At 39.2% G+C, this 19,201-nt stretch overlaps 1 protein-coding gene across 1 annotated transcript in view; it reads left to right on the forward strand.

Annotated features, from left to right (window-relative positions):
• Positions 1-19,201, forward strand: part of LOC115041216 (neural-cadherin) — a 277,317-nt gene that overhangs the window by 141,361 nt on the left and 116,755 nt on the right. Inside the window, exons 16-23 of the mRNA XM_029498542.1 lie at positions 4,193-4,336; positions 12,938-13,058; positions 13,271-13,433; positions 14,696-15,364; positions 16,375-16,566; positions 17,170-17,613; positions 17,784-18,114; positions 18,671-18,764. Of these exons, the coding sequence (XP_029354402.1) occupies positions 4,193-4,336; positions 12,938-13,058; positions 13,271-13,433; positions 14,696-15,364; positions 16,375-16,566; positions 17,170-17,613; positions 17,784-18,114; positions 18,671-18,764 (2,158 nt within the window). The remainder of the gene's footprint in view (positions 1-4,192; positions 4,337-12,937; positions 13,059-13,270; positions 13,434-14,695; positions 15,365-16,374; positions 16,567-17,169; positions 17,614-17,783; positions 18,115-18,670; positions 18,765-19,201) is intronic.

Genomic DNA, 19,201 nt, shown 5'->3' on the forward strand with positions numbered 1-19,201 from the left:
TCCTCCCACTGTCCAAAGACATAATGTATGGGATAATTGGTGACTCTAAGCAGTACCTCTACAGGACCAGAGTGGGTGGCCCCTGCTCTAAATTGTCCATAGGACTGAGTGTGAGTGTGAGTGGTTGGTGATCTCTGTCTGTCTCTGTGTGTTGGCCCTGCAATGGATTAGCGACCTGTCCAGGGTGTGCCCCACCCTCACCCAGAGTGAGCTGGGATTGGCTCCAGCAACCCCCATGACCTGGAAACGGATAAGCGGTAGAAGATGAATGAATCAAACAATGCTGCAGTGGCTTAAGTTACAGAATTTTTCCTGTCTAGTTAAACCCGCTGACTAAAAGTAGGTGTGTTTATAAATAAAATGAATAAAATGTAGGTGCTATTAATGCAGCTGCACCTGAGGAAGGGATTCTTCTAAATTTCAAATAGAAAATTACAAAATCTATTACACCACTCCCCATAGCTCTGTGTTTTCTGTAGGAGATAGGATCTGTGGTAAAACCTTTAATTTTGGACATAAGCTCATTACAGCAGTTAAGGAATCGTCAGCTTTCATGTAAAAATGCAAATAGATTGATGTCATTGCAGAAATTATGCAAATGTGAATTCGGATGCCGTAAAAAATTATGGCAAGAAAAAGAGAAAAAGCACAAAGGGAGAGAGAGTTGCAGACAGCTGCTCTGTAGGCTTCATTTAAGGCTCCAAATGTTTATTGAAGGCAGCAATATTCTCTGTTTTCCTCTTACTGTCTCTTTCCCACATCTGCTCATTTCTCCCGACTAAAGGACCAAAGGCCATCTTTCTCTCTCAGTCTCTCCATTTCTCTCTCATTTGCTGCCAGATGAAATACATACATGCTCCAATGGTAAGATAGAGACATGAAACAACTAGCAGCTGCTGAGACAGATGGGTGGATGGAGAGAGGTGTTGAAGAAACAGCACTACAGACCAGGATATATTTTTAATAAATATGATCATGGATTATTAACAGATCGTCTCTAGGTTTGCCTCACACAGCAACGTAAACAGAAGTTAAATATTAAGCAGAACAGAGATTGAGAGACTTCAGTAAAGCTGGGGGAGTTATTCCATTTATTAATTTATTTCTCTGCTATGAATATTAAATGATGTGGTATGAAGGAGGAGGGGTGACAGGAAAATAAACAGATACTTATCCACAGATGCACCCATCAAAATAATCACAAACACACACACTCACACAACCAGTTATTGTAAATCTCTGCTGCGATTTCTTCAGGGAGATCATTTCAGTATGGTATGAGCATGTTTTACTCAGCAATCTGCTAAACTTTGACTGATAGAAGACTGATACCCCGAAAACTCCCGTCTTGAATCAGGCTGAAGGAAACAAACAAAACAAACTAACAAATGAAATAATAATCTGATTTATGTGAGAGTTCTGAAAAACAATAGGGATGCTTTTCTTTTAGAAGATGGTTAAAAATCTATTTTAGAATGATATAAATCTGAGTTATCCACTGACACTTTGTAAATCAGCAGCTGCTTTTTCCCCCCTTCCTTTCAGCTTCCCTTTTTGTTTGGGAAAAAAATGTTTAGCATCTGTTGTCAAAGCCCTGATCTCAAAGACAGAAATTAAGATCAAAATTAAAGCTTTCAAACTGTTTTCCTTTATGCTTGGAACTGAGTGGGCTCTCAGCTCATCTTCTAACGCTTATCCGTTTCCGGGTAGCAGGGGTTGCTGTACCCAATCACAGCTCACACTGGGCGAAGGAAGGGTACACCCTGGACAGGTCACCAGTCCATCACAGGGCCAACACACAGAGACAGACAGAGACCAACAACCACTCACACACACACTCAGACATACGGACAATTTAGGATCACCAATTAACCCAAACATGATGCCTGTGGACGGTGGGAGGAAACCCACACGGGTACGGGGAGAACATGCAAACTCTGCACAGAAAGGCCCCAGGCCGGGAACCAAACCTGTGACACTGTTACTGTGGAGGTGCTAATCTCTATGGCCCCATGCTTCTCAGGCTCAGCACATGTAACCTAAAGGCGTATTTAACAAAGCCAAAAGTATAGATGATATCTTTGCCTCAGCTGAGAGTCACCATAATTGGTCTAAGGCTTTTAATTGGTTATATAGATTAGTTTGAGCTTGTTTATCTGAATTCTACATTACTAAAATGACAATGTCATAATAAGGTTGGTTTCTTCTGTGTGAAGTAAAGTTCCAGCTGTCAAGGGACTGGCTCATTTTGCTCACTTGTGTGTATTTTTAGACACTTGACAATGGACTATTCTGGCAATCAGTATGTTGAATTCAACAGTTTATTCAAAATTAATAGTTCTTTATATATTTAAAGGTTTGAAATAGACACCTAATACAATAAATTATTAACAGACACATTGCCACATCTGGACATTCCATTTGTCAATGCTGCCTTTCAATTTTTATCCATTTGCCATTGCTGCATGTGATTTTGTTTGTTTGTGTGTGTGTTCATATGAACAGCTGCCCATCTCTGCCCCGATTGGCTTGCCATGAAATTTTACTTTACCTTAGCCAATAATCATCAGTAATTGGTTAGATCACCCATTACTGAAAAAAATTACGCCTTTATTATTGCTGTTTTTTAAGTATTATTATTCCTATCACTGCTGACAGTGGAAAAGTAGAATAAATGGTACGTTTCACACAGCTGCTTCTCAGAGTTCTCTTACCTTTCGTACTATGGCTCAGTGACTGCCTATCACAACCGTTAAGGGAGTGTTACCTTCACTGGTTTGAGGACAACCACACTTCATTAACTCTGAAAGACAGTGTGTGAAATGCAAGCAGGGCTACACTGAAAATTTTCTGACACAATAGCAAGGCATAAAAAAAAAATCTGACCATGTCGGATTTGTCTTAGTTGAAAATTTTCTATGGCTGAATGAAATTTCCCTTAATAAACCACTCCTAGAGACAGTTTCAGGATAAAATGAGCAGGGCTGTCAACTCTCTCAGCTCTTTTGGCATTGCACACATTGAGTTTTCATCTAGAAAGACCTGCCCCAAACAGTAAAACAGGCTACATCAGTGGCTATGTTCAAAAACAAGTTAAAAACTTTTCTCTTCCAAACTGCATTTCATTAAATTGTGCGTGTGTGTGTCCCTGAGCATGTATGTAGAAATAAAGGTATTTGATACTGTTTTAATTTTGTTTTGTTTTTATCTTGTTTTAAATCATAAAAGCTTAGCACTTCTTTGTTGTTTGTACTGTTTTTGTATCATAATTGTTTTAACCATTAAGTCATTTAACCATTTTAACCATAAAGCATGCCTTGCATGAAATGTGCTCTATAAATAAATAGATTGATTGATATGTGTTGGGTTGTGTGATGACTTTAATTGTATGCCTCAATATACAGTTTCATTTTTGAGTTATGCTGCATTACTAAGAAAGTATCAGTCAAAGCTTTGATAACTGTCAAGGTTAATTCTGTATGCACACATACACAAGTGCCAAACAGCAAGAGATGTTGCAGACTAGAGATGTAATATGTGGCCACAGAAATAACCTTTATAAACACTGCTTTCACAGGCAGAAATCAATCTGTCCTGATACTTACAAGTGTGTTATGGTGGGTTTGGGGTGACAGTTTTTTACACATACATGCTTCCAGACATGTAAAAACATGATTGTGAAGGAGGATGGGGGATGTTGCTGTTACATCTGCTTATCCATTTTTTTTTTTTTTATCCCTCCATCCCTCCACACCTTTTTCTCCATCTCCCCTCCTACACGTCTGAGCACCGGCTTCTGCAACTTGTTTTGTTTTAGCTTCAAGGGCTGCATTAATTTGCTATCTGTGCTATGAACTGCATACAAGCTCTTCCACCCTGGTTTAAATAATTTATCTCATCTTGAAACGTGTACTGTAAATTATGCTCAGTGTAATATGTTGTGTTGCGCAACCTATCAAGCCTAACACTGATAGATCTATGGATGGAAGGGAAAAAAAAAATGTTTTTGCTGTGCATGTGTAAAGAAGTGTTTATTTTCTTATATGTATATATACAACTAAATTGTTGCTTTAACAGAGATAGACAGATACTCATGTTTACATTGACACAATAATAACCACCTCATGCTGTCAACAACTGACTTCTTTCCCTTCCTTTCTCTTTCTCACCCATTTTTTTTTGTTTCCCCCAGATACAGCATATGTTCGCGTTTTCATCAGTGACGTCAATGATAACAAGCCTGCATTTGCAGAGACATCCTATGAAGTTGATGTGGATGAGGACGCTGATATAGGCTTTGCCATTCTGACTGTCAGTGCCAATGATGGGGATGAAGGTAGGTGGTATGAATGAGTACATGCATGTAGAGGAAACACATTTACTCAGGCACTTAAGTTCTTCTACTTTCCCTCACTTGAGAAATTTTCAATTTTCGCTTCTCTGCTTGTGTCAGACCCCCTTGTATTTTGAAGGAATAGCTGTTTTGCACTACAAAACATGTTATGAAGTAATGAAAAATGAAGCAGTATGTGAGTTTTAAACAGACACAGCAGACAAGCCATTAAAAAATAAATAAATGAAACTTGCAATGGGCAAAGAAAGAAGCTCTCGTGTTCCAGTGTGAAGGCACACATTGGAACACTTGAACACATTTGGACATTTGAAATAACTATTAGTCATCTTCTTACGATAAAGATGTTGCATCGATGGAGTCACACACTGCACCTGGGAGTCCTTCAAATGGTGAGACATGGCCATGGTGTTTTCCATTAAATGTTTAAGCTGTGATAATGTTACCAGGTTGTTACATGTTTCCACATGGATGCAGCATTAAAAGAAGAGCAGTATAATGAGTGAAAAACTGAAGTTGACACTTATTGTTGCTATTTAAGTAGGAACAACCCAAATAAAATTGATAATCCTGGCTTTTTTCTATTCAGAATCAGTTTAACTGGTTGACTTTCCCAGGGCATCTTTAGGTATTGATTGAGGTTATTAGGCTGATTTTCCAAATTTGGAGTGCTCTCAAATTTGCTACAGGTAAAACACTGAGAACAGAAGTACCTCATATAACTTCATGCCAAATTACCTGAACTATCACTTCAGCAAAGTCTTAATTAAGAGACCTGCTCCAAAGATTTATAGTCGTGGACAAAAGCTTTAGAGCATGCATTTTATTGAAATTTAATTAGTTCAAGGTCAATTAGTTGAATTACCTTTAATTGAACAAGTGGGTGAGGCAAGTGGTGATCTGCCTGAGTAAAAAAACAACAAAAAAAAAACTACCATAAACTAAAACATCTGATAAAATTTAATCCTTAAAATAGGGATGAAGAAACTGTTTAACACACACTTTCCAGAGTAAATGAAGCCTTTAAATAAAGCAATTTCTGCAGTTGTACTAAGTAAGTTGTAAGTTGCACTATATTTTGCTGCCAGAAAAAGGGAGGTCAGGGATTCATCCACCAGCAAAATAATGACCCAAAACATCGGAAAAATAGAACCAGACAAGATGGACGGGGAACAATGTCTCCAGACTTAAACCATACAGAGCTGGTCTGGATAGAAGATGAAATCAAAACAAAGTACAAGTATACCACATTTGTAGCAGTCTCTGCAACAAAGATGAAACATACTCAACAATTAAATATTTTATTTCAATTGTAAGACAGAAGGCACGATTTGGGTGATTCAAAAAACTATGGTTCAACAAGAGGATGCAATGATTTCTTAAAAATTATCAAATATGACTTTTTTTTTTTTCTCTTCTTTGATTAAAAAATCAGATTGTATTACATCATGTAACTTGAAAAATTTAGGTGTCCTAAAAGTCTAGAGCAACAGTATAGGCCTACGGTGAAGCACGGCAAGACACTTAGCTGTCATAGCCCAAGGTAAATGTCAGCTCATGACAGCAAAGACAAGACCATTGTTACTTTGAGGGATGACGAGCCTCTCCATCTTTCATCACCTTATACATTACATTGTTATAAGGCCTGCGCTGTTATGGTTACTCTTATGGTCAAAAAAAGGCTTTGGTAGCTATCCACATTGTATTCAAACCAAATGAAATAGTGGACACATAAGAGAGTCTGAACGCTGTTCATTTTGCCACCAGAACAGAGCTATGACTCATGTTTGAGATGAGGAAACACAAGAAATTGACTATTGTGAAAGCCAATTGTGAAATTAGAAAACAAAGTAATTTGTCCGTCACATTTTCTTTTTGGATCCAGTGGGGAGAAACCATAACAAGTTCAAATACACTTATGTATAACCACTTTCATATTGTGGATAAATGCACTCATTACAGTTGATGTTACTAATGTAAAACATTCATCTTGTTAGCACCGACATCTAAGAGAAACATGTTTGAATTTTAAGTTTTTCAGCACTACTAAGCTACTGTTCAGTGTTGCCACCCCAGATAGCAATGAGTTAGTGAGTGATTGGTCACCCTTGTGTTGGCCTAAGGTCCTAAAAAAGGATTTGGTGCAAAAAATCATTGTTATGCAATCAGGGGGTTCAAGTCCACAACAGTGTCTTTATTAGTAGACCCTGAAATGGCAGTGCGGTAGCTCCAACACTTGTCTTTCTAAGTATTCCACAACATATTTGAAATGGTATAGCTTTCCCAGCACTAAGTGCCTTTCTATTCAAATGTAATGAAAGCTCGTTGCAGTAAACAGCCGGTGGCGCTAATTTCCCAGTTGGGTGCAGCAATGGGTGGTGACTTTTATAGATTACAGGCAAAAAGAGCCAAACGCCTAACTGCCACCTCCCTCTAAAAACCATCTCATTATGCGATTCAGCTGTGCTACACCAGCAAGAAAAACAAGGACCAAAAGAAACAAACTCTTTCATGACAGGAGCATCAAATGTCTCTTAAAGTCAGGTCCTGCCCTGTGTCATGACTTTGACATGGCTCATGATGAGAGTTGTCTCTCCTGTCCTCAAATTCTCTCTTCTGCATCTTGCTGTCTGGACATCTTTCAATTTCTAGCTTTTTTTTCCTCTCCGCAGTGGCTGTTAAAGTCACATACATGCATTCTGTACGTCAAATTAATTTTGAAATACATATCATGAATTTTCCATTGTTGCAATATTTTGAGATTTGTTTCAAATCACCAGTGTGTCGAGACAACGCAACTAAAATAGGTTGGGGAAATATACCCGGTTGTATATACTCTATCAGTTCAATTTCTTAGTTTATTACTTGATGGAAGGAGGAGAAATGTGTGTGTGTGCATGTGGTAGAAGAAGACAGATAGGCTTTCAATAGCTTGCAGGACCTCTAAGCTTTCTTTGTGTGGCTTGTGGTGATTGGCTTTTATGAGTCAGTGTTTCAGCCACTCACTCTTTTGCAGGCTCTTTAGTACCAAAGCAGATCTAAAATTCTGAAAACAAATGCAGTTTAAGTGGTGAATCTGCAGCAGCGATTTATATGAAAAATCCCTAAGATACTTATTTGTTCTAAAAAAAAAAAGAAAAAATAATAAAGAAAATAAAATACACAACTGTAAGTGCTACTAATTTGATTTGTAGTTGCTACTTTGTACATTAAGTTTTGATCAAAGGGCACATTAGGGGCTTGTTATACACCTATTGCGTTTTACTTGTGAAAATTGTCCCAAATGCGAATGTTAGCATGGAATTAAAAAGGGGTACCAACACCTTGAGCTGTCATTATCATCCAAACCTTATAAATTCCACCCAGGCAGAGATTGGGCAGGGAGATCAGGCATTTACTGTTGCCAGTGTTTTTATTCAAAAATGAAATATGCTCACAAGATGTTTGGTAAGATGTGTGTTTGAGAGTCAGAGCCCGTCAATATTCTGTCTTATAAAGGGCTCATTATCTCTGCAGAATTTGTCCAAATGACCCTGGAAGGAGAAACTTTACATTTCAGCTCACCACACACTGCCTCTGGTTAATATAATTAAGTATTGACACTCAGCACTGATAGGAGCTCATGATAGTTCTTGAACCACAATGTGACCATGGCCTCAGTGTTTGTGTCATACTCTCTCTCTCACACACACACACACACACACACACCTGTACCCCTGAAGGTAAGTAATTCAAAGTACTGAGGAGAGGGAGATTGAGGCTGGCTTTGTGTATGTAAAGATAAAGAAAAAGGGGGAGAGCTACTGAGAGGAGAAGACATAAAATATCCGTGTTATCCAGTATTTATTATTGCAGAGTGCAGAGTCCTGCTGTGCGCATCACATTGCACTGTGATAAATAAACCTCAACGTCTACACATATGCACATAAGATCACAGGAAGTCGCATACTTGCTTACAAAGGTGTGTCGGCAAATGAGGAGAGGCTATTGCCACCAACTGTGGAGTGATGGTGAAAGCAGTAATGTGTGAAAGCAGTAATGTGTGCATTTGATTTTCTTTCTTGTGGATTAAGTTGGTGGAGGAAGAGAAGCACAAGTAATTTTTGGATGTTGCTGCCTGTACTGTGTATATATTACATCTAATATTGTTAGCATATACAGGATAACGAGCAGTATAAATTTACTGCTCATTTCTCGTCCATGTAATGTCTGAGTATAAACCATTAGAAACCTAATTAGATGATGTAGTTGCAGGCTGCTTTGAGTGCCAAATCTGAGACCACTTTCTGCAGACGTATCATTGGCTGGACTGAAACCAAAGATTTGAAAGGCCTGATTTGGAATACAAAAAATAAAAACTAAAATTGTCTCAGCACATGTCCTCTGTATATTATCGTATGTTTCATCACGCTGTTGATTATACGCCACTAACAAGCCCCACCTTAATAAATATCCCAATTCTTTCAGCTGGGATGGTGGCTCTGAACACTTTTGAGTAAGTGTCAACACACCGTGACTTGACCAAGTGGTTTGTGAACTTTTAAGCCTTCAATTTTGTTGTTTTTTTTATTTTTTCCTTTTCTTTTCTTTTCCATAAGTGGAAGAAGGGGTGGAGCTGAAGAGGAGGTTGGGCTAGAACTGACCAGGTCTGCACTCTTTTCCTGATTGTCAGTCAGGGCACTGTGTCCGGCACATACTTTTTGGTCCATTTTCCTCTAAATGAGACCATCATTTAGAAAAAGGAACATCACCTTGTGTTGAGGACTTGAAACTACAGACTGAGACTATAAACTCATTAGGAAAATGTAAATCAAGTGAAACATAGTCACATAGACTTTAATACAATCTTTCTTTGTCTCTGATGGTAATTAGATATGGGGAAGGTTTAAGTCAGCATTGAGACCCTGCGTTGATCTATGTTTTGTAGCTAATGTTTTTATAGAGAGCAGAAGCCACAGAAATATCCAGTTTTATCTGGTAATTGTATCAAAATATGTAGTCCTGCCACACAGCCTGAGTATGTCCACTTTAAACCGTGCTGCTCCTTCATAGTGATTTTTTTTTTTTTTTTAAGGCCCTCCTTCAAGCTAACTCTCCAGATGTCACTTGAGATAACATGGTATGATCTTACATATGGATAGTTATAAATATATTATGCAAAATAAGTGATTGTGTGAGTATTCACTACTTTCAATTTGGCCTTTAATCAAATCACCTTTGGGTACAGTCATCCATTTTAGATAGGTTTCAATCAGGCTTGCACATCTGGATGCTGAAATTTTCAACCAGTCGTTGATTTGCTGGAAAATAAATCTGAAGCCAAGTCGTACTCCCCATGCAGACTGAATTAGTCCTCCACAATTTTACCCTCAACCTTTACAAGCCCTCCAGGGCCTGTTGCCAAGAACGTCCCCACAGCCTGATGCTTCCATGTCCATGCTTTACAGTGGAGATGGTATGTCTGTGGACATGCGCAGAGTTCAGTCTTCTTCCAGTTGACCTTGTGGGTCATGTGGGTTTGGGTGAACTCTAACCAATATTTCATATAATCTTTCCTCAACAGTGGCCTTTTCTTTGCTACTCTCCCATAAAGCTTTGGCTGGTGAAGAACCCAGGCAACAGTTGTTGGGTGCAGTTTCTCTCATTGCAGTATAGACAGTTTGTGAGGCTTACACACACCATACTCCATTCATTTCTTAATGATGGATGAAGTTTTGTATCCATCCCCGACTGGTACATATAAAAAACCTTTTCTCTGAGTTACTTGGTGTGTTCTTTAGTCTTCATGGTGTAATTGTAGACAGGAATACTTATTAAGCAGTGACTGTATCCTCCCATCACATGTCTTTAAGCTACACGATCACTTAAAAGACATTCACCATGTTCACTAGCTGAGAGATAACGAGCACCACTCCACTGGACCTCTGTTGAATTGGTTCAGTTAGTTTAAAAGGGTTTATTTGTCATTAATCCATATTACATATTATTTTTTCCTTTGACATAAAACATATTTTTGTAAATTCTTGTAGAAAGATTCTAACATTGACCATGATTCCATTTAAAAATGTTATGAAAAGGAAAAACATCAAGGAGGTGAACACTTTAAAAGCACTGTCACTATTTGACAAAAATGTCAACACTAGAGCATCAGTGTCTTCTCGTTAATCCACATACTTATCTGAATGTGAAGTTCAATTATGACACACAGTTCACATTCAGCTGGGTTGTTATGTACACATTGTATTGTGGTGAAAGGGTTTTACATTTGAATACATGGCCAGAGGCAGTTAGCATCTATTACAGGCTGGTGAGTGCGATTATAGTTGGAGCAAGTACAAAAGATCTTTTTCCAAACTGTAAAGTGCATAAAATGGTTGGTGTCCTTGCTGGAAGTGATGTCTGCCAGTTTGTGTGTGTATGTGGGTCTTTCCTCCCCTGTTCTCTTGTCTGTACACTCCAGTTTCTGTAAAGTGTAGTACCTAGGGAGATGAAAAGAGTTCGGAAATTGGCCCGCTTGGGGGAAGCAACATTAATTTTCTCTCAGCTTGTTTGTGGATTTTAACTATTGTTTTATTCCCTGTTCAGTTTCTTTCGTCCTTTGAATTTCAGCAGTTTTCTAAATACTTTAGTAACTGAGACAAAACAAAAGTGAATGAGAGCAAGGCAAAAAATGAAATGCAATAGCTTATAACCCCCTAATGTCTCATTTTAAATGCCAATAGACAAACGGGAAAAAAATATCAGGATTAGGGCAATTTTTCCTCTCCTTCCCTCACTTTCATCTTGCTAATAAGCTGTGGATCTCATCTCGTCTTCAGAGGTTTCTCTTTTCTCTTTTATAATAACATGAGGGGTGGTGGTGGATCCACTGGTGGTTGAGATGCGGGCTGTGGCTTTAACAGTAATTACATTGAGGGGGAACATTTTGTTGATCAGGATCTAATGGACTTTATTAAAAACGCTTTGCAGAGCATAAAAATGGATTATTAGTTGAGGTAGGCAGAGAGAACTTTGGAAACAAGGGAGGCGGGAGTTCACAGCAACATGATTATAGATTGCGTTGAACAATGGAGTATTCATTATTCAGTGAAAGCTGACTATATTTATATTGTGCTTTAACATTCTTGATAATTTACAGACTTTGGAGAGAGAGTATACCATGTGTTTAGTTAAAGAGCCTTATTGAGGTCAGCCCTTCCCCACACGCAAAAAATCTATATAAACAACTGAACTGAATTCTGTCAGCTTTCCTCTGGTAATAGCTTCACCTTCGCTGTGGCGCTTGAATCTGCAATGAGAAATGGTTGAACATAATCACTTCTATGGCTTCTATTCTTGGCTGCATAATATGGCTTCTTCGAGACTTTTTGACACAACCTAGAAATGGCATGTTTATGAAAGACTGGCATTATTCATCTCCAATTCAAATGATAGCTCTGTGCTGTTCCCTTCAAATTAAAACTATACAAAGTTAAGGTTATGCATTTATAATATATACTTATATGCTATAAATGAAACGGTCACAAGCTGAAGATCACGGGACCCTGAAGGAACCCAACGTGAAATCCTAAACACTAATTCCATGTGCTGACTCCTCCCAGGATCCGAGTGGTTGCACTTTCCTAACATTAGAAAAAGCCATTTCTTTCTATCTTTCTGAAGATAAATCTTAACTGGAGTTTCAATGGTTTGCTGAAGTGTTCTGGCTTTGAATACACTTAAAATCTACTTAAACCCCATTATCATCAGCTTTTGATGGAAAAAAAAAAAAAAAAAGCAAAAATTGCAACAATTTTGTTCAAAATCTGCCTCAGTAGTAAGAAACACTGACATTTGGACTGAGCATTCTTGATACATTTGAATCCCTCATTCTTTTACTTTTTTTCTCATGCAAATGAATAATATTCTCTTAAATTCTTAGGACTGCTATGAAAGAGGGAGAATTAGGGAATAGGGAATAGATTGTACATAACGTGTGTCCAACCAAGATGTGTGTCTGTGTGTAAGGTGTGTCATTGTGGGTTCTTGTTTTCATGCGAACAGCAGTATCAAACTAAAGTGTAAAGTGTAACTAATTAGCAGATCACAAAGGTTTCACTGCAAATAATTTCAGCCTTCGTCACAATGTCATTCTTCTGTTCTATTTAAGCAACATTATCAATCTGAAAAGCACTTGTGAGGTTTTTTTTTTTTAAACCTGAGATACAGGTAATTCCTGCTCATGGCTCTGAAATATCAGTTACCTGCTCATAAATGCCCAGTCATTAAGACGCTGCTCTATTTCTGTGGCTACAGTAATTACTTTTGTCAAGTCAGACGTTAATTAAAGAGCTCTGTTACAAGTCTGCCAGCTAAAACAACCTGACACTGTGTGAACTGGTGGATTGGCAGGTACACATGGCACAGGAACTGAAAGGGCACTTCCAAATGATAATTCACGCGTACTTCTTATTTCTTCTTTTTTTTTTTTTTAGCGTAGATCCCAAAAGGAGTCACTTCAGTCCTTGTCTGCACTGTTACATACCTGAGGTTCATTTGTACACACTGTCATTCCTCATTCAACCCCCGTCCTGTACTGATTTGCAGGTGGAAATGCTAAGCTGCGCTACCAGATCACTTCAGGGAACACAGGAGGGGTGTTTGATGTAGAACCAGAAGTGGGCACTATCTTTATTGCTCAGACTCTGGACTATGAACAGAACAAAAGGTAGGAACACACTCCAGGAAACAATCCTTTCATCCCTTTTTTTTTTTTTAAGTTGTGTCCCCCCCTTTGTTTGGCAAAATATATGCTACAGCTTTAAACTTCACTTCTGACACTTTGAATCATACCTCAGGTAGTTTAAGTGTTTTTACAAAGCATCTGAACCGTCGTTTAATGTTTTGAATGCCTCTGACAATGCTGAAACTTCCACTCAGGTACAAACTTCATGTCCTGGCTTCAGATGGGAAGTGGGAAGATTACACAACAGTGACGGTAAATGTGGTTAACAAGAACGATGAGGCTCCGGTGTTCACTGTCAACGAGTACTACGGCAGTGTAACAGAGGAGCTGGATGGATCACCGGTGTTTGTGCTCCAGGTACGCCCCATTCACTCAGCTGGATAATGGAGCGTGTGAAAGTTTTTCTTTTTGCAATCTTCAGCTACTTTTATTTGTGTTAAAAGCAAACACTGCACTTCCATGTTAAAAATATGGAGGGTCAGTGTGCATGAATGAGGACACTGACTGATTGTGTGATACATCAGTTTAAGCCTCAATCTTTATGAATATCATCCAGCAATAAAATGCAATCTGCATTTTATTGCTGGCCCTTTTGGCTCTTTTGCAAGCGTTTTGTTAAAGTGAGTCAGGAAAGTCAACCCAAGACTCTTAGAGCCAATATAAGCATAATGATATGTCTGCATACAGTAATTCATTACAGTATATATAATATATATAATTAGTTTTAGCCAGAATTGATGACAAGGTTGATGATTATTTTCTTTATTTAACCATTGAAAGTCCCATTGAAAGAAATAATGGCCAAGGTTACAACCATACAAATACACAGTCTATTAGAATTGAGGCACAGTTTGTGTCTCAAGTCTGAGTCTGTTGTACCTACATGATTCCAAATGTATGTGTTATGTAATTACAGGTTATATGCTGCTAAATTAAATAGAATGGAATGAATTCTTCAGTATTTGAGTTTTTCTTGTTCTTCTGTTTAAATTTCATTTTTGAAAACTGATCTCAGTTACTGTCCCTTATTTATTTGGTCCATTGCCAGATCACTTGGGCTTTAACCTTGAAGCTTTGTGCTGTTTGAATTATAATTCTGGTGAATAGAGCGGACATTTAAACTTGTGTGAAGTAGTCACACTTGTGTACGTCTAGTTTAGCTCAGTTTGAGCTTAATAACACACAATATTTCCACAGCCTTTCCCAATTATATTAGACTAAGTACAGTTTGGTCTGAAAGTTATTCATGGTAAGTCTCTCTTTCCTTTCTACATATATCAGAGCACATTTCCTACCCTTAAAGGAAGTACAGTTAATTTTGGCTCTACATCAAACTGCAATTACTGGGCTAAATTGAAACATCTTTGGCCTGCCCAGGGTGTAATTACTGATATGAAAGAACAGACAGAAGAAGAGGAGCAGAGGAGGTGTGGATTTAGGTGGAGATGGAGGTTGGATATTTGCCAGAGTTACCTGTTGAAGAGTTCAGAACTGCACAGAGGAGTTGGGAAATATTTGGAGTTACAGTGTATTGCAAAGAGAGCAGCATTTCAATAATTAAAAAGCAAAACTTTGTGTTGATGCGCCGTCTCTGTCTCTCTGTGTCTTTGATGTTGTAGGTAACAGCCTCTGACCCAGATAAGGATGCCGACCAGGAGGCCTTACGTTACTCCCTCCACGGCCAGGGTGCAGAGAGTGAGTTTATAATTGATGAGGTCACTGGCAAGATCTATGCCCAGAGGACCTTGGACCGTGAGGAGCGTGCGGTGTGGCGTTTTGTCGTCCTGGCTACAGACGAAGGTGGCGAAGGTCTGACAGGCTTCACAGACGTCATCATCAATGTGTGGGATATCAATGACAACGCCCCTGTCTTTACCTGCGCCCCCAGCTGCCACGGTGATGTGGCAGAGAACTCTGTAGTGGGGACGTCCGTGATGGAGATGACAGCCACCGATCTAGATGACTCAGCCGTGGGGCAGAACGCCGTGCTCTCTTACAGGATCGTGGGTAGCCTGGATGCCACTACTATCGATCTCGAAGGAGTGCCGACTTTCTCAGAAATGTTCACTATTAACCCCACCACAGGGACAATCACTGTCGCCATGGGAGGGCTGGACAGAGAGCAGGTTGAGTCCTACCTCCTGGTCGTGGAGGCCAGAGACGGGGGAGGGATGACAGGCACCGGAACCGCTACCATTCAGATCAAAGATGTGAACGACCACGCTCCCAGGTTCATTGATCACTCCTGCCTGGCTCGGATCTCTGAGAATGCAGAGCCCAATGCAGAGGTGAATGGGGGCCTCATTAATGATCAGGCACTGATTGATACGTTTGTTCTATAGAAAGCAGTTTTTCACCTTTCTCTAATGTCATTGTGGGGTTTCTTAGATTCCCTATATTTCATGATTCAGAGTTTAAAGAATTAAGAACTGAGAGCTAACTCAAAAGCATCCACACACATGGGAATGTGAATTGGCTGAATATGTCTGTTTTCCAAAAATTAAAGAAACATTTGTGTGCTATCACCAGCACATATAACTCACTGTTGCCAATTATATTTTATTTGAGCTTTTTTCTTTCCAATATTGCCGTAGAATATACCGTGGAAGAAAAATAATTTCCTAACTCTGACTGAATTTATTTATTTAAATGAAATTAAAAACTATTAATCATTTGTCTAAAACAACCTGCATTATGAAAATCGTGATGATGATGCCTTGGTTAGAGTAAGTTTGCTTCTCACTTTTTCACCATAGCATGGGAGCCCAACTGTGCAACCCTCATTCCCTTTTGACCCTGCAGTCTTGTAATAAAACATAGTGTATGTATATGTGGAATAGAAGCCTTCTCAAGCTGCAGTGACCTAGATTTTTTTAGTTTTTGAAAATGGTCCAGTTTCAGTCAGACTGTGACTGTATTATATATGAAATCAATAATCTGACCTCAAACTATCATCTGAAGTTTAATTTTTGACTATCTCAATGCTTTGTTGTTTTTAGGAGATTTTAGAGCCAAGAGTGGTCGAACACCATAGACCAGTCTATAGAAGCTAAATAGAAATGAATATTCACCATGTAACTAATCATTTGTCATATTTGTCCAGTTTATAGAATGATTACAGAATTTAGTTAAATCTGGGGTGCAATATTCTCCTAATAAAACTTGTTTCAAACTCCGCTACTGTGCCAACAAATGGAGATTTCAATTAAAGTATTAAAATTGAAGAGGCTAACATCCCCTCCCCTCTTAAAAAGAGGTACAGGAGACTTTGTTGACATGATGCTCTGCTTGGTCTAAGGTATTGGAGCTTGCTGCTGAAGACAGAGATACGGGAGAAAATGCCCAGCTCACCTTCAGCGTCTTGTCTGGAGACCAAGAGCAGAAGTTCTACATGGTCAGTCACAAGCAGGAACAGCGTGGAACCCTGAGGCTTAAGAAACGTCTGGACTATGAGCGACACAGTGAGCACAGGTTCAACCTCACACTGAAGGTACATGGAGGCTGGCCAATCAATTCTTCTCATATCTTAAATTTAATTTCTGTCAAAAAAACCTTACCATTAAGAATGAAGCACGTGTGAAGAGGATGTAGAAAACTAAAGACTGACAGTCGCCAGAGGATGAATGATGCTGTGATGGCTGCTGTTGAAGTGTTCAAAAAATGAAATGGAGGTTTAGTAGACAACGATGATTTCAGTTAGTTGATTTTTTTCATAGCCCATAAAACCCTGAAAGCAGCCTGTCAACCATTCAGCCAAAAGTGAAGATAAAGAGAGCTAAGAGGAAAAGAGATAAAGAAGACAAGGAAAGTTCTATAAAGTCAATCCATCACAAAGTGTTGGACCTCAGTTAAAGTAACTTGAATAGTTATATTGCAAATCAGCTATACACATATAAGCACAACATAAATATGGCTCGTGTGCTGATGCTTTGGTAAGTTGTATTTAACTTCTCTTTGGACAGAAATTGCAATTTATTCCAATCCAAATATGGTACCTGGGTGCCTTGGAAGCTACAGACCAGCTTTACTGTGAAATCTTGAAATCTTACTGTTTTTGTGCCGCATGTGAGACTGAATGTGGATCCCCATTCAGGTTGAAGACCTGGACTTTTCCAGCTTCCTGCACTGTGTGGTGGAGGTGGAGGACTACAATGACCATGCTCCTGTCTTCATTCCACACTTCCTCTCTCTCGCCCCATTACCTGAGGACATCGCCGTGGAAACCAGCGTGGCACGGTTGGTGGCCAGTGACTCAGATTCAGGCCAGAACCGTGAAATCACCTACAGCCTTTTGGAGGACTCAGATCCTGAGGGTCTGTTTACCATCGACCAGTCCGGGGTGCTCTCTGTGGCCAAGTCTCTCGATCGGGAGAAGATACCACAGCATCACTTGGTTGTCATAGCAACCGATCACGGCATCCCACCACTAGCAGGCAGCGCCACGGTCCAGTTGTCTCTGTTGGATGTGAACGATAATGGGCCAGAGTTTGAGGCAGCATACTCTCCAGTTGTATTTGAGAATGTGGCTGGACCGCAGGTAGGTTTGATTTGATCTGTGCTCAGCATGACGCTCAGCGATGTTAACACAATCCATCTGTAAAAATAAGTAACTCCAGCTAAGGAATTGTTCTTCAGTGATGGCATGGGTGGAAATAAAAATTCAACCTGGGCATGGCACAGTGCATCATTCTCTCCCTCCCTGTTTAGGTAGTAAGGTTGAACCAAACATCGACCCTCCTCCGGGCCATGGACCGAGATTCTCCCGAGAATGGTCCGCCTTTTCACTTCACCATCCCCTCCGATTATCGATACAGCAATGACTTCTACCTTCAGGACAACCTAAACGGCACTGCGACGCTTACAGCACTGAGAATGTTTGACCGCGAGAGGCAGAAAGAGTTCCTCATCCCTGTTATTATGAGTGACAGTGGCCGGCCAGCCAAAACGGTGACGAGCACCCTCACAGTGACCATCGGTGACCAAAATGATCACGCACATGGGGCAGGGGAGAAGAAAATTTTCATCAATAGTCATCGAGGTGAGAAAGAAGGAAGATCTGCTTCTGTGTATCCACAAAAACTGAAATATGCATTCAAATTATTTTGATCAGAATTATACCTTATAAACATCACTGAGTTCCCTTCAACAATTATTCGTAAATAGATAAGACGCACAATAAATGATAAAGATACTGCTAAATTAAAACAATGAGCACCAAAACACAAAGCACACAGTTTGTGAACTGTCAAATAGTCGTGTGTGTCTGTGAATAGCGAATCTTAAAGAAATGAATTTGTTCTTTACAAAGTTGCTTGTAGTTTATGCTAAATTTCATGTCTCGTCTTTATTTCACATCTTCACTGGATCAGTCTGTCTCATCTGCTGCCTTCATTCTGCTGAAGGAAAATGATTAAATTTGAAATATGCCTCAGAACGTGCACAAACACACTAACAGAGATAGACATACAGATCGGCAACGACCAAATTAAGTTAGCTTAAATGCATCAGTGACATACAGACAGTTTCTGTATCTGCACAGAGGTAATGGCCATCAAAACTGTCAACTAATAAACGGATGTGTTGTTTGTCATTAGGCCGCATGCCAACAACGGTGCTTGGAAAGGTCTACTCTCCCGATCCTGACGACTGGGACAACAAGACATATGTCTTTGAAGGACATGTACCGAGGTAAAGAATGTGGTTCTTCATCAGCCGTGAATACTGGATGCTTCAGACCCAGATTTTAGACCTTATAAAAAGAAAGCTGCAGCGTGAAACAGACTTGGTCTATAAATAACCTGAAAGTAAAAATGCACAAATGTCATTGTGTGCATCAATGTTGTCATTTAGTCTGATTGCAAGAGATGTTCAATATCCTGGCGTATTAAAATCATATGAATTGATGTTAATTAAAGTTATTTGTCAGTGAATCTATAAACACTGTATATACACTATATCATTTGTTATATTTGAGTTTGAATGTATATTTTTTCTGTAAAAACAACAAAACTTTAATTATGATTGTTTTGGGGTTGTTTTTTCCCACCTCAAAATAATTAGTTTTTTTTTATCTTCTTCCAGATAGTTTCAGTCAGCAGCGTAGGTGATGGTACAAACAGGGAGTC

Source organism: Echeneis naucrates, chromosome 3, assembly GCF_900963305.1.
Source record: "Echeneis naucrates chromosome 3, fEcheNa1.1, whole genome shotgun sequence".
NCBI lineage: Eukaryota > Metazoa > Chordata > Actinopteri > Carangiformes > Echeneidae > Echeneis > Echeneis naucrates.